The 16676-nt window shown below is 39.5% G+C and overlaps 1 protein-coding gene across 3 annotated transcripts in view; it reads left to right on the forward strand.

The window, feature by feature from the left end:
* LOC110837240 (putative odorant-binding protein A10) overlaps positions 1-15336 on the forward strand; it is a 29481-nt gene extending 14145 nt beyond the window's left edge. The window contains exons 1-3 of one of the 3 annotated variants that reach the window (XM_022079151.2): positions 7745-7904; positions 13233-13431; positions 14252-15336. In XM_022079151.2, the coding sequence (XP_021934843.1) occupies positions 7761-7904; positions 13233-13431; positions 14252-14394 (486 nt within the window). In that variant the 5' untranslated portion in view covers positions 7745-7760 and the 3' untranslated portion in view covers positions 14395-15336. Of the gene's footprint in view, positions 1-7744; positions 7905-9938; positions 10050-13232; positions 13432-14251 lie in introns of those variants that run through there. The other 2 variants (XM_087340991.1, XM_087340990.1) reach the window with 2 other exon arrangements.
* Positions 15337-16676: the final 1340 nt, after the last annotated feature.

A 16676-nucleotide genomic window follows, 5' to 3' on the forward strand; every position in this document is an offset into this window, starting at 1 on the left:
AATGCCTTAAGGTGGCGACTGACTTGTAACATTTACTCGTAATGTAACATTCGCGGCGAGCATGTTACATTACACCACAACTGGTGAGGCGCATCGAATGCTCGTTTTGAACGCTCGGCTCGACTGTGCTCGTGTGTGCTCCATTCATTTCATTCAATATGTCGGACGTGGAGGTTGTGTTATCTTTGTTTCATTTAATACGCTACTGTTATCTAAAGAACTCGTGAATGCTCGTTATGACGCCGCTCGATTGACTGACTGACTTGTAATGTAACACTCAAAGGTATTCGCGAAAAATCCGACAACACGATGGAGCGCCTGCGAGCGTGAGCGGCTCGCATCGAGCGGCTCCGTTCGCTGTCTTCACTTGTGTAATGCTCGATTTGTAACACGTTACATTACAGGCAAATGTTACAAATCAGTCGCCACCTTTATGTGGTGTTGCACAGTGTAGTATGGTAATATTGGCCGACGTTTCAGAGGAGTTATCATGGTGTTAAAGTATTCCTTCAAGGTTCTGGTTTATTAACAAACATATTATTTTGTACAAGGTCTGTCGTCAAAAGCTGATAGATGGTTATTTGGTAAAAAAGACCCTGCTCATATGGAACCCAAAAGCCCACAGTCGTGCTCACAGAAAATCCGCCATTGAACCGTATTCTGAGCCACTTTAATTTAACCCGCACCTGGACTCCCCATTTATATGACAAATCAATAGGAAATAAATCCATTCCGTCAAAAAAAGAGTTTCCCTTATAATAGTTGGCTGATAGCAGTGGGGAGGATAGTGGCGAGACGGGTTATGGTCTGTGCAGGAAACCATAAATAAAATGTCGAAGGATGTGTATGCTGACAGCACACACATTAGTGGTAAAATGTGAAGAGCGTATATCATTAGTGCACACTGATATAAGAGAAAACAATTCGTAATTATGAAATATCGCGAACATTTATAGACCTACTCTCACCGTAAGTTTCGATTAAGCTGCTAAGTTCTCCGCATCCTAAGCTCATAAGATGGGACGTTAACATTTCAACAGCTTTAGGCATATACTGGGTTTTCCACGTCTTCGAAATTTTGTGATGTGGCCCTGCGCAATCTGTTGAAGTATCTTTTCCTGGTCTTCTTTTAAACTATTGGTATTACGATATGGCTAACCAATTAAACTGGTTTTGAGTTATACAGCCTTTGTAAAAACGTGGAGTTGGAGTACTACAGGCATGTTCAGAAATGAAGGGGGAAAGAGAGAAGTGAATGGTGTTTGCTGGCATATATTACCGAATAACTTCTTCTATAGTACGAAATAGAGACTCATGTTTTCAATTAGCATTGTATAACGGTTGTGCAGGACTGTATAACGCAAAATAGTCAAAGGTAATGAACATTCGCCATGCATAATATTTTTGAATGCATCAGTTTTTTTTTGTTTTCAAGTTAAGAACGTTATACTCTGCCAAGAATGGGTTTAATTTTTCAATTATATCGATTTAAATTTTCGGAGATAAGTGTTGGCATTCTTAACTATTATACAGAGTGCACCGCGAGGATGTGACTTTTTCGTAGGCAGTGATAAATACGTCACATCCTCGCACCCCATTCTGCATATTTATCTCTTTTGCTGTTGTTTTTCTTTCTTAACTAATCTTCATTTGCACATTTTCTTGCTTTCTTCGTGTTAAGTACGAAAATAGAATGAACGTATTGTGGGGAGTTTGTCTGGTCGTACTCAGATTTTATCTTCTAAACCAGTGGTATTCAACCTTTTTTATTCGCGTACCCCCAGATATAATTTCTCTTCAACTTTGTACCCCCAAAGTTGTTGGTGTATAATTCAACTTATACATAGTATATAATCTACGTCTAAAATAAATTACATTACTGATTATTCAGTGTCTATCATAAAATAATATATATTTTTTTAAATTTCACGTACCCCCTAATATGTCTAAGCGTACCCCAGGGGATACGCGCACCCCAGGTTGAATATCACTGTTCTAAACTACTCAACTGACTTTGGTTAAATTTGGTTCTTAGGATCTGCAGAGGGAAAGAAATCTTTGGCCTGTGAATTCAGTTTTGATACGAATTCTTCGAATGTAAAATCTGCTACTTTGCGGATTTTGGTATTAGCAGAGTTGAAACATCTTATTAATTCAGGACACTAGAGACACGGAAAACCCATCATACCGGGTAATTGAATGGGATTTCCACCTGAGACGGAAGGACTGAGAGTGAAAGCAGTACTCATTGAGAGATGAACCATTGCATGATATGATATTTTTGGGAAAGGCCATGCAGGAGGTAATTTCTCCTTCTTCCTGCCGGAGGAGGCATCTTCTTACTCCTGCAACAAGCTGTGCGTGCTGCTTCTGATGAACTCGTTTTGTGGCTAGCTGTTCTGGTCACGTGATACATTTCACTTTCCCTCAGAAAAACGAGGCTTGTCGTACACGGGGTCTGTATAACTTGTCTGACGTACGAGTAAATTTGGTGGTTTTACTAACATATGATTTGTTACCAGGTGACGTAACCTAAAAAGATATGTGCAGTCCTGGAAGCAAGGAAAATGCTCATCATTTTCTTATATAAATGTAGTTTTCACGATACTAACACATGGAGACACTGGGAAATAAATCGCAGAGTATCATTGGCCCCTATCTTGAGCCATATTAACCGAATCTGCATTTTTTCATTCTGACTCTTTAAGACATTTTAATATTATCCTCTCATCCACGCCTGGGTCTTGCGACTAAAGTTCTGTATGGATTTCTCACTCCGCCTTGCGTGCTCAAAGAGCCGCGATATCTCGGTCTGTATGATCTAGGTGGCCCGGGTTTGTTTCCCCGCAGGGACAGATTTTTCTCTTCGTCGCAGCATCCGGACTGAGTCGAGATCCCGCTGTCTCCCATCTAATGGGTATCGTGGGAGGCGTACTTTTTCCAGGAATAAAGCGATTTGGGCTTGAAACTGGCGACTCTCCATTTTCTACTACCGAGATTAAAAATACGCGGAACTATACCTCCACTCCTCCATACGCCTGCGTGTCATGGCACTCGTATATCTTCACTTGATTGCTTCAGATAATAGTTGATGAAGAGAATGTCACAAACGCATAGGCTGTATGTAAGTGAAGTTTGATGAATTGAAAATAGAAATCGTGTGTCGTATTAATTTTAGGTTAAGTCATTATTCCATTTTTGTTCAGAGTTTAACGGCTTGTTTCGACTCAGTGTCTTTATGTTTAAATCTACAGATGTGTCCGAAGTATACGAATAGCGTGCCTGTAATCTGTTTTACCTGTAAGCAGAACACTTTAATAAGGGCTGTTGCCGTTTGCCGTTCGTCAGTAAAGTTCTACACTTGCGTTTTATTTGAGCTGATAATCTCATCATTGCGCTTTGCTGAGTGCTGATGCACTGTGTAAGTGTTGTCAGCGATGCATATTCCAGGAACTGATTTCGAAGATACGGTACACGGCTTTCTGTGCCATCGTACAGTGTTTGGTTCTCACTCTCTCTCTTTTTTTAACTTCGTGGGGAAAACTGTACTAAGATTTATTTAAGGTTGTCCAGTTCCCTCACAATTCCTTCGAATGTTTTTTCCTCGGCCTTCCAAGCAAATCTCGTAAACTATTTTCAATAAGTTACGACTACTTTCCATTTCACCACAGATTTTCTATGATGTCGCCCCAAGTTACATGAACTCTGCGCGTGACGCAAAATTTAATCTATCGACGCCCAGGAGAAACACGATATTTTGTTTTCATCTGTTTTTATAGTTAGTGAATATTTGTATTGTTATCTGCTGCAATGGTTATTTAAAAAGTTAATGTAGAATCGGTTTAGAAGAGATCTCGTTTCCAACACGAAATGTATTAATATGCGGCGTAATAATTTACTTTATGAAATGAAGTTTTTACGGCGACTGTATGCAGTGACGTCTCCTCTGTACATCACTCGCGTCGTTACGGAATAAAACATATATTGTTTGATAGTAGTGAATTGTGGCGAATTTAACGTCACTTTCCTTAGAAATAGAAAGTTAGGACGTTAATGATAGTGACCCGGAACGATACAAGAAGGGACAGGAACTGCGTTTAGACAAGCTCATCGTAAGTGAAGCCCTGAGATAATGAATCGTGAATTGTGGAGGATTTGGGTTTAACCAATCGTTACATATACGAAGGCACGGAGGAAAGTGAAAACAGGCTTGTCGTTTTCTAGACCGCAAGGCGGAAGTACCAACTGTTAGATCGCATTATTCGTCATGGACGACCTGAAGTTCATTTCATCAGCTCCGTGAAAAGATGCCAAGTACGGGATGAAATATCAGGTTCTCATGTCGGCAAGATGGCTTTCTTCTGTGTTGATACGCCGTGTAGTCTGGTATAAGTTTACCGACGTTTCAGAGGTGCTCGCCGCACAGCAAGGTCCTCTGAAACGTCGACAAACCAGAAGAAAGCCATCTTTAACTACGAGATGATGGAACGACTGTTACAACTGCAGAGGTTATCTGATTGGCTTTTGATGTGAATTGTTGGTAGACAGGTATTTGGAAGGATTCTGTTGTTCCTCATTTGAAACGTCAGTATAGCTTGTCCGAGGTTCTAAATTTTACCTCCCGTGTCAGGAGCGTCACAGCCGCTATGAGTGGAAGACGTGTTTTTGGATGTCATGACGTGTTGAATGTGTTCTTTAGATTCAGAGCATTGGAGTACATGATTCGCTCACGGAAACGCAATTGTTCTGGGCCTTACAAAAGAGCATTCATTGTGCTCTTGGTGAGAGGTTCAGGGTGTTCTTATATTAAGCAGACACGCTACAAGTTGCGAATAGCCTTCGTCTATCTTTTCGTGGGAGAGTGCAGATTTTGTACATTGAAGTTTTATCCTTGAATACGCCAGATGGGTCTGTCTAATTCTGAAATTATCAAACTTAAATTTGCTTTCTTATTGAAACAAAAAATAATCCTTTTCTCACTACAGATCATCATAACTGCAACCATCGGCGTCATAACGAACTTTGCGGTTAAGTGGTTAGAATTCCTGGTTTGTACTCTGGAGGTCCTGGGTTCAAATATCTGTCCGGAGACTGTATCTTTACCAAGGTTTTCCATCATTCTCCTCTATTCTTTTGACTCCGTGGTTGAAATTTATACCATAAATCAGAGTTTTTAAAATGGCTGTTACTTCCACCAAAGAGGTCCACTTTAAGAAGAGGGCGATTTAATAAACATTATTAACCCTCGGAACCCGAAGTTTGTCAATTTAATATTTAAGAATTCAGTCCGTACCGCGAAGAAAACTACTCTTTATACAAAGATTAGCTTGTTAATGCTGTTTAAGGAAGTAATCGCTATTTACGGCGAGAATCATAAGAAACCTATAAGTTAAAAATGAAAGAGTTGCTGATTGCTAAAGCAGGTAGGGCTTTAAGGCGAAGTTTAAACAAAGGAAATATTTGTGTATAAACACAATTGAATTATTGCGTCAAACTATTGAGGCTACTTAGTAAGTATGTCACGATCCCTTTGAATATTTATGCACGCAGAGGAATTGATTTATTGCGTGTTTGTAGGTGCAAAGATGCTTCCATCTCTTTCTTATTGTTTCAACTGCAATACATTCATGTGATAGGGAATATGAAATAAATCATTGAAGTATTTGCGATTCACTGACAGTGTCGCGGGTTTCTAAACACGTGAAATTAAATGATCCCCCCCCCCAAAAAAAAAAAAAAACTTTGAAACCAGTCATAAATTATATAAAGCAAAGATATCCAAAGAATTCACGAAAAATGGCGTGATTCTATGGGTCTGTATGTCTGTGCACTTAGTACATGTGCAAATTACGAATCATCAGAATACCACGACGACATAATCTTCAGCAGCGTTGTCCGTCTCGTGTACGAATATAGATCTCTTCTGTTGTTGCAATTATGCGAATGTTAGGTTCCTGATTCGTATATTATGCATATAAAACGACTTTCAGCTTCGGCTGTAGTTCGTTACCGTGCTCACAAAATCCCGCTACTGTGTCCTGCTCTGAGACAGAGGAGTCCATAAAATGGAAGTGACAGAAAACTGACATCGTAAGTTTCTTCGGCCGTGAATAAGGAGGCTGGAATCTCCCGAGTATCGTCTGTATTTTTTGAGTGCCTCTTCGGCACGGAGCGAGACAGTGAATCTTTCTTTTTGTTTGTAGTAAAAATGGCGCTCCTTGGTCGTTCCATCCGCGTAACGACCGAGGGAGCAGTTCTTTCGTCCGAAAGTCTCTTTTCATCGTGTCTGTCTACTTCAGAAACCTCTGCCGGTCATTCTGATTGGATTTGGTATTAATACTATCATGAAAAACAAATACGAAACAGAAAATGGATTTGAACTGTATCAGCCAATTAGAATTGTAACCCGACCTAAAAGCTTTCCAGTGTACCTGGATCAGAAGTTTGTAAAATCGAAAAGAAAAGAAAAAGAACTTGATGCTATGTCTTTCTATATTTTCCCCTATGATAAATCTTACCAAGCGAGTACTTGAAGGCACTTACGATAACTCGAGAAACCTCAATAACGATAGTCCGCGTCCCACCCGAGACTCGTATCCCTGACCTGCTGATTACGAAGTAGAGGCGCTAACCATCATTACTTTCGAAACAACTTTAGCAGTTCCGAAGTACACCTCTTGTGCGACATTTATGGTTTTAAGAACTACGCATAGACCCGTGACATAAGTGAAATACACATAACCTAACTCCAGAAAGAAAAGGCTTTTTTGAGAAGCTGATAGTCGCTCTGTTTATCAAGAAACTCTCCATATTTGATGGATGCCGAAGGTACATGACTCCTTAGAAGAGCACGCCAGTGGTCCTTACCCTGAACCAGATGAATGTGGTTCACACCTTTATATCTTATTATATTCTTTAAGGTCGATCTTTATTATATCCTGTTCTTTCACTTCATTTATCCCCACATATAATCTGTATGCATTTCTCATGTGTGCTAAATATCCCACCCAGCACGTCCTCGTTGTCCAACTGTCTCCAGCTGCCTGAATCCTTCATTTCGATAGTTTGTATCAGTTTGATTAGGGACTATAAATTTTTATAAGGCAAGTAAATTTGTCCCCGGAGCTTAGTTAAGCACCTTGTCCTGAAAGTGCATGGAGAGTGGATGTAACGTACTCATAACTTCGGCACTGAGTGAAAGCGAATAGTTATCTTCACGATCCCGACCGCTTGACCTCCGTGGAATGAACCCCGGTATCAATTTGACAGGAAACTGTGTTGGCCGCAGAGCCTTTCTGGACGTTGCAGAGACGATAAAATTTCTGCCCTGCTGGGAGCCAAACCCCGGTCTTTCAACCATTAGTCTGCTAGTCACAAAACTGATTTAAGTATCCCGACTCTATAACTTTTACACATATTAATTAATTGTTCGGAAGTACAAAGCCCTCTCCTTCCTGTTAAGGAACAGGATTATGATTTACAGAATTACGACAGGAAACTCAGAACCTTCTTTGGGAGCCTTCTAAGAACAGACATAACGTATGTTCAGGCGAACGTCTTATTGTTTGCTTGTCGCTTGGAGTTTAAGTAACCATTTACGTTTAAATTATTAATCTTCATTCTGTCCACACACTTATGCATGTTGAGGATTTGATAACCTCATAACTGATTCAGTGTGCGTGAGTCCCGCGTGATGGTGAAGTTGATCTTGCTTGTTTAGAAGATGAATTAAATTCACTGCCGACAATACTGCAGCACGAATGAGCACTTTCTCTGTTGACCCACTAAGCGAATTCAACCTTAAGCACATTGTTCCGATAGAAGTAGAGGCCTGCAGCGCGCATCGCCTTCAGTTGAACGTCGACTGCTCTCGAGGGAACATGGCTCTCGACTCTTGTACACAGGTAAGAGGACTGTAGAACAACCACCTGACCTTTTTTTACCTTTGTGTGTCTCCAGGTGTTGACTCACTGATCGAATCACGAACATAAATATGATACATACAAATTGACCGAGTTTATAAATTATGAAATTTCGTAAGAATATGAGTCAACCACTTCGTTATGCAAATGTTTGTTGTCAACTAATCTGACATGGCGGTCGTGCAGACTAGTGATATGGGAACGGTACAGGTCATTCCATTTATGGTACTGAAGTTGCGTGAGTGGTAAGACATAATATCGGACCATTTTAGATCTTTCATCCGCAAGTAATAGGTAGGCAGGGGTTGGAGATCAAGACATGAGTACAAGAACGAAGATGGCTGCTGTATTGTGGGTTGTTGCATCGTGTAGTCTGGTAGATATTTACCGACGTTCTAGGGGACTTATAGCCCTGATTTGGGGGAAATAAGTACCTCTGAAACGTCGGCAAAGATCTACCAGACTGCACGGCCCAAGAACCGTCAAGACAGCCATCTTCATACTAGCCGCCGTGAGGACCTGAAATCTCACGCACACAGAAATGTTGTAGGGATCCCCTAAAGCAAGAGTTCTCATTCTGCGGCCCGCCATTGTGTTTTGTACGGCTCGCGCACATTTTATGGTATACTGTGTCTTCGTGCATGATGAAATGTTACGTGATAATATAAAACAAGTTTTGTTAATTCCTGTATATGACTGTAATATCGCTGGAGAATGTGTTCATCGTAATGAAGGACGTCAAGTCAAATACTAGAACGCCTTTTACTAATGAATACTTATATGCATCCGAATTGCAACACAAAATAAGCATGTTACTGAAATAATAATCATGCAAACGCAGTGTAAAGTGCTAATTAAGATAGAGTAACACGTGAATCTGTTTGCAATAGTAGGTCTAATTTAGTAGCATTCTTAATAAATTTTCACGGCTTTTCAATGAATTACCCTCATTTATAATTCGGGTTCCCGCTGGTCTGTAAGAAAGCGGGAATGTCTCTTTAGGACTGGAAAGGGTTGCGATCCCCTGCCATAAAAGGAGGAGACTACTTGGGGAATAACATTGAAATATGTGTCAGAGAAATAGTTCGTGAAGATGAGAAGTGGATTTAATTGGCTCGGGATAGGATCTAGTGATGGGATTATGTATTCGTTGAGATGAACTTTCAGTTCCATAACGACGGAAAATTTATTTATGGGCAGAGTAGGTCTGTACCCCAAAAGTAAACAGCGTTAGTACACTCTGTTGTAGGCACTGTTTTAAACATTAACTCCGTGAGCAGAATCCTCCATGAGAAGCACAGGGTGTTCAGTTAGTCAAACTCTCCGTCTCATATGAAAATTAGGTTCTTTACTGTTTTCACCAGAATCCGCCACCGCTCTCTATCCTGAGCCACATGAATCCAATCCATACTCCTTAACCCTGTTTCACCAAGATCTGTTTTAAAGAGATGGCATTCGATTTGTTTAATCTCACACAGGAGCTATCCTTGCATTTTGTCGCTAATTCTTGGCTTGTATTTACGAGGACTCCGTAAGCATTGTAGACGGAGGAAAGTTACTTTCCTTATGTACCTCCAATTGTTTTGAGTATGAATTAAAGAGACAGCTCGTCTCGTGTTGAATTTATAATGTAAATCTATATGCAACTTGCTGTTCTCACAATGGTGAAGATTTCAGTTGTCCTCTGGGTTGTGACTGACTTAGACTTTTAAGTGGCTGCTAACGTTTCTGAGTAAGCTAATGTTAATGGTAATTACCTTCTTAAAATGTTTAATTCTCGTTTGGTGTTTGCAATGTGTGTGTCTCGCCTGTTGCAAGCAGACGTGCATTACTGACAAGGCGAGCTCTAGCCTGTGTTACAGACCTTTCAGGTATGTTGAAGCCCCCTTTTGAGAGCCCCAGTCTAATCGTCGATGTTTATCGCGTCACAGTTTTTTCATCTTTAGCTGTTTCAAATGGTAAAAAAAGAGAGGCTACCTGGAACTTTTGCTTTCTCATGTTTTGGTATCCATAGCACGTAATCTGTATTGGTTACACTGACGGAGTGTCATGTCAGACGACCAAGTGACAGGTATTAATATTTGTATAGGGACCCAGAAACATTGTACGGAGGTCTTTGCATAGCCAGTAAGTACCATTTTTTTTCCGCTGTACTCCCAAGCACGTATACTACACACTTGGGCGACTACCATGTAGTTTTCCAATATGCATTTTTCCTTGGTTATATAAATATATATTGTTTAAATCTTATCCGTCTAATCACAATAAATTCTTATTAAATATTAAAATATTACATTAATTAACATTTAAAATATTTAAACGATGTTTGATATCTGATAAACATCTGATAAAAATGTACGCTAAAATAATATATAGAAATTGTATTTAAGAAATTGTATTTAAGTTATTATTGATTTGAATCTTTATATAATTATATACACCTGAAGATAGTTCTTTTAGGAACTGAAACATGTCGTGAAAAATGATAGTCTAATGTAAATCGAATATTTCGATAAAGAACATCATTTAATCTTTTAAATATTTTAAATGTTAATTAATGTAATATTTTAATATTTAATAAGAATTTATTGTGATTAGACGGACAAGATTTAAACAATATATATTTATTATATCAATATGACGCAACTTTACCATCTCTTGGTTATATAAACACATTTTAGGCACATCTCGAAGTACACGTTGTGAAGCAGTGACCTCAGTTCGTTTTTCGGTACGCACAATGAATGGTTTTGTGAGGTTTTGTATTTGGTTCTTTTTGCTAACGTTTGCAACAAAATAAAAATTTTGTCCATGTCGTTCAGTTAAAACGGCCACTCGTTTTTATATATATATGTTTAACACGTTGTAATTCAGTCAGTGTAGTGAATATGATGTGGGTTGAACAACCGAAGTTCGATTCCCGACAGGAGCGCATGTTTTCGCCGAAATGCGATCGGCTTTACATCGGATAGACGTGATAAACAAATAACTTAAAAACTGTTGGTTTAATTTTGAACCTTAAGTCACAAAGTGTTCCGTTTTCTTATTAAATTTTATCACAACTTTTCTTTTTTGTCATCACAGAAATTTCAAATTTTGAACTGGAAAATTTCTCTGTAATGTAATGCTCATTTTAGGTTTACATACGATCCACTGGTGGCAACATGTAGACCGTTATCTTTGCTTTGTTCCATCTTCATTGAATGCAGTCTGCCCCTGATCATAAGCCCAACACCATTTAGGCGTATATGGTGCATGGGTGCGTAGTTGAATGATAGTTTCGCTCTGTCTGCTGTACCTCTGAGGAAAGGTCTTCCGTTATCAATTGAGCACTGTTCTGAGTGGTTCCTAGATCTGGGCTGGCGAAGAGAAACCCGTCTTCAACAGATCGTGGCAGTTGACTTTACTGCGATATCTCGACTCTTGTTTTAGAGAAATGAAAACTTGTCCCAATTTCGACTGTAGGTAGAAGTTTACACATTTATTGTAGAATATTTTCAAGAGTAAGCCCACTAACACTGCAAAAGTATAGAAGTACAGTGGAAGGAAATCCTCAATGGGGGGGAGACTGTTTATTTAACACGAGGTTAACAGGCAACACTGCTCTCTTCTGAGAGCGACAGTGCACCGTGAGGATTCCATTATGATTAATCTACTTTCCGCTCCAATGGTGGAGCTTGGGGGAGGGGGTGTCCGTCTGTTGTTTCCATGGGAGATGATACACAGCGGTAGTGTACGTCGGTTAAATCCTGCACTTTCCTGGACATGTAGTTCCACGGCTACTCAAAGTTTTAACCCTGTCCAGCTCTAGAAAGTTCCAAACTGACGTGCACGTCAGGTTGTTAATTTTCCTCCTTTTTTTGCATTTATATATATATATATATATATATATATATATATATATTGTATGACGTGTGTTCGGTTTATGAGCTCAAGACGACTTATAGTTTTTCGGTTTATTTAGCGATGCTTTATCGGCTTCTTTGGTTATATAATGATGAATGGAGAAGGATGTGCACTCTTAGTTTTTCATTGGTCGTCCTATCATTAGACATTATATGGTCTGAGTTACTGACAGCGTCTTTAAATAAATAGAATAAATAATGTTTTAGGTGTTAAATTTAACAGTCACTTAACAACTGACCTGGCAAGTCGCGCTGTTGCTAACTGGACGTTAGGATCTCACGAGTCACAGAACATTCCAGAAAGCCCGGCGATTACAATTATCTCTTCTCATTATGAAGCGCGTAACACTGGACCTATACAGCATTCGATTGTTTCGTGTAACTTGGTGGTTCTTTCGACTGGCAGGAAGTTTCCTCCGAGTGTAAGATACGGCGGTGTCAGCGTTTAATACATTTCAAGGGCTGAAACGATTATAACGTCGATTTAGTCCAATAACGTGCCTTGAGCTTCTGTGATTGGAGAGAGACAGTTTTTGTGTAGCGTCTGTACCTGCAGAATCCGCACCTCAATCACAAATCAATTTATAGTAGCCGTGCTCACATACTAACCCACAAGGGAGAACAGTTGGTCCTGGTTTGTTATTGCATACGGGATACGTGAGGAAATTTCGGTCACTCCCACACGGCAGAAGGTCTTTTTTCAAAATAGTAGCGACGTGGCTTTTCCTTTCTGTTGTTCCCTTCATATAGGATTGGTACTGATTATGGTTGTCTGGTATATGAATTTTAATATGTTAATAATTAACTTTGCAAGTGAACATTTTAAATTCTTTGTAAATTAAATTCAGTGTAAAACGTCTTTCTGCCAAACGCATCAACACAAACCCGACCACCTGAAGATCTGGTGGGATTTAAAATTTTAAAATTTATGAAAGAAGCCAATAGTCTATGCCTTAAAGGTTGATGAAATTTACTTTTTGACAATTACCTAACCCCTCAACATTGTCGATTTATTTACTTATAGTTTATTTAAGAACCCTTTTTAGTAGATCAGAATACATGGCGTCAAATGAGAGGATAATACTGAATGATGAATTGGAAAGGATGTGGAAGGAAGCGGCAGTGGCGTAATTTAAAGTTCTATCCCGGAATTTTCCTGGAGGAACTGAGGAAAATCACGAAAAACCTCAACCATGATAGCCGGCCTCGGGCCCGAGATTTGAACCCGAGATCTCCCTAATACAAAGCACGAGTACTAGCCACTCGACGTTCTGTTAGTATTGTATATACAGTCATAGTGTAACATATTACCTGAGGATACGATGGTGTTTAATGCATAAACATCTTAAATAATATAATTTTTAGTGCAGAGACTGCAGTGAAATATAAGATTTTTTTGTTTCAGACTGCAATGCTGAGGTGTGCTTTGATCATAGCCTGCGTCTTCGTCATAGGAGCTCTTGCAGGTTCTCAGGACGAACAAAGACCCAAAATATCAGATGAGGCCCTAGAGAGGGCGTTGAATGACAAGCGTTATCTTCAGCGGCAACTAAAATGCGCTCTGGGGGAGGCATCATGTGATCCCGTAGGCCGCAGACTTAAAAGTTGGTTTACACTTGCTGATAGTTTCTAATCTTATGAAACACAAACTGTGTGCCTCTAAATTTTAAATGCATGTAAATATTAATTCCTGAAATTTACGTAATACCAGATAATTTGTGCTGAAAATACCTTAAGTGTCATGGGTAACCTTCTCGTCACAGGGATGTAATTTAGTCGTGTCAGGTTCCTACAGGTGACCCTAAATATGTTGCTGTTTTATTTACATTACTACCGCCACGCAGGGCTTGTAATACTGGGGTCTCGGGTTCGATTCCCGGCGGTGCTCAGATTTACAACTTGTGTTGGGCAAGGCCGTGGTCCAGGCATCACGGAGTTTTCCTCCGGGGTTTCTCCGTATCATCCAAACAATTACTCCACTTTCATCAAAGGGGGTCACAGTAGGAGCGTTAAATTTCGCGGTCCCGGTCGAACCCGTGTACTGATGGGTCGTGAATCCTGCTGAATGGTGTGTACTGGACACTAAAAAAAAATACGTTACTGGCTTCTTCGTGAGGTTGGTTGGAGGTGATGATCAAACTGCATATCCTCTTTGTTTACCTGGCTTCACCTTCCTTGATTTTTCTCAAGATGTCGTCGTGGTATAAAATAATGTAGGCGACAATTTATGAAAATGTGTGGAGAAACAAGAAATGCTTACAAGACTTTTGGATCCCATAAACATATTATGGATGGATTGTAGGTTATTTAACAACACTACTGTTGTTCGGAATTAAATTTTATGTGAAAGCGATCATGTCCTATCTAAAAAATTTTGACTGTCAGTAGTTGTTAGCTACACAATATTTCGTTAAATGTCTACAGCTCTTGCACCACTCGTCCTGAGAGGGTCTTGCCCTCAGTGCACGCCTGATGAGATGCGCCAGATCCAGAGAACTCTGTCGCATATCCAGCGGAACTACCCCAAGGAATGGAACAAAATTGTCAAACAGTACGCTGGGTTCTAAGACAGAACCAAAATAAAAAATTGTAACAGAGAATTCGTGAAAATGGTGAACCATTTGTCAGTACAGACGTGATTGGTAAGCAAGTGTAAAGAAGCTTGGCTTCCAAATTCCAGTGATATTTTTATTTCTGCTGAAATTATAACGTGACAGTATGAGTCGTAATCAGAACTAAATATATTGCCTACATTTTTATATTTTTTACATTTTTATGATCGCTCTGTATTATGTCGTGGTTAACTTCGTTTTTTAGTCGAGGAATTTTATGTTTTCTGTGTCATAGCTATTTTTTTTAGTCAGTGTTGATTAATTTTCAGATGATAAATTTATATTAGGTATATAATAAAACATGTTATATAATTTTTTTTTAGCTTATATCTTAATTGCATTATGCTTGTGTTCCTCAATACAGTACTTTTATTTTCCGTCGTTACACAAGCTTGTGTAACGACGGAAAATAAAAGTACTATAATGTTATATAATGCTTAGGATATATTTTATCTGGAATTTAAGTACTTTAAGTATGAGGAAGGTTATTAATCTAAATGAATTACAAAAGCAAACCTGTGAAATTTAGCAAGTAATAATAAATTTAATTGATTATTCAGATATCTCTAGTAGTGTCAATTGAAGTGTTCAATTATGTATCTGATACCTGGTACTGATGGTTCAAATTATTTGCAATGTGTTACATTTTTGTTGGAGCGATGGTTGTTACATAATATTACTACATTTTAATATTAAAAATAGTATCGTCATACAACAGACATTGAATCTAATCAAAATAAGAACCTTGAGGTCCTCTTGTCAACGCTGCTGCTGTCACATTGACTCGGAGGGGAATTTAAGATGTAACGATGTTGTTATACAGAGGTACTTTTGTTGCTAGCTATATTACTGACATATTTTTATACGCAAGTCTAATAAAAATACTCCATGTAGAAACTTGACAATTTTTTTGGGGTGTTTCAAATATGGGAGTCATATATCCTATATTTGCATAATGATTCCTGTAACTGATTACACTTATGTCGGTTTTCTGGAGTCTGATCCCACGCGGAAATGCGGATAGGACTGAAGAACCCTGAAGATGGAGGCTGTATTTTCCCCTGAATATTGGTATGTACTTACAAGTGTAAATGGCATCACAAGCCAGAAGACCAACATTGACGTCTTCACCAGAGTGAGAATCTTGAATGTCAATCGGCTTTGTTGCTCTGTATGTCGATGTCGACTGCTGAACATTATTCTGCCTTGAATTACGGTGGTCTGATGCAGTCAGAAGTTACGTCAGCATATCTGATAGGGTATATAGACATCACGCTGGGCTTGTAATTCTGGGGTTCCAGGTTCGATTCCCGGTGGTGCCCGGATTTGTAACTTGTGTTGGGCAAGGCCGTGGTCCAGGTATCACGGAGTTTTTCTCCGGGGCTTCCCCGGTTTCTCCGTGGCATCCCAGCAGTTACTCCATTTTCATCATTAGATACTAAGAACACAGAAGAAGGCAACGGCAAACCACTTTTGGATCACCTGCCTAGGAAACATATGAACAGGTCCTTATCAGAGGGATCTTGTTCATAATGTCACCAGGTGTCGGCTCCGACCCGATGATACAAGGAAACCGTATACGTCATATGCTAGTTGTCTTCATTCGACAGACGGACCACCATCCAGTACTAGGCAGTCACTACCACTAACAACCACCAAAACCGCACCCATCAAAAACCACCAGCACACTGCAAGATAACCACCTCCACGATGCCAGCCCTACCGTCCTTTTCTAAATGACCACAAACATCTCCAACTTATCACTTCAACCACCAGACCAGCATACAGATGGATAGTTCAGTAGAGAGCTGTTACATAGATTTATAGTGAGATAAATAAACAGGTGGATATGTAGGCTGTAATTAAAATAAGTATAAAAAATAGTCATTTGGAAAACATTTATTGTTATTATTATTATTCGTGCGTGATCTTGCTATACTCAGGCATGTAGCTTGAATGTCAGAAGATTGTCTTGTTTTCGTTGCTACGTATTTAATTCTTGTAACCTGCAGACCTACACTGGATCCAGACAATTTCTTTTATCCTTTAATCCCTTTGCATTTTACTTATATAATAGACGTGGAACGCACAGACCGCCCCACTACTGTATCTTTCACCCACCCCTCCTCTACCTATTCCCTCCCCTTCAGCTAAGAATAAATACTAACTACGTATCAGCCTGAATCCACCAACATGCAGTCACTTTCGACGTCGCGATGCTGGTCCCAGTCGAATGC

The sequence above is a fragment of the Zootermopsis nevadensis genome, unplaced genomic scaffold (assembly GCF_977971745.1).
Source record: "Zootermopsis nevadensis isolate Lab colony 2312 unplaced genomic scaffold, Znev_1.0 Znev_ptg000061l, whole genome shotgun sequence".
In the NCBI taxonomy this organism is placed as follows: Eukaryota; Metazoa; Arthropoda; class Insecta; order Blattodea; family Termopsidae; genus Zootermopsis; species Zootermopsis nevadensis.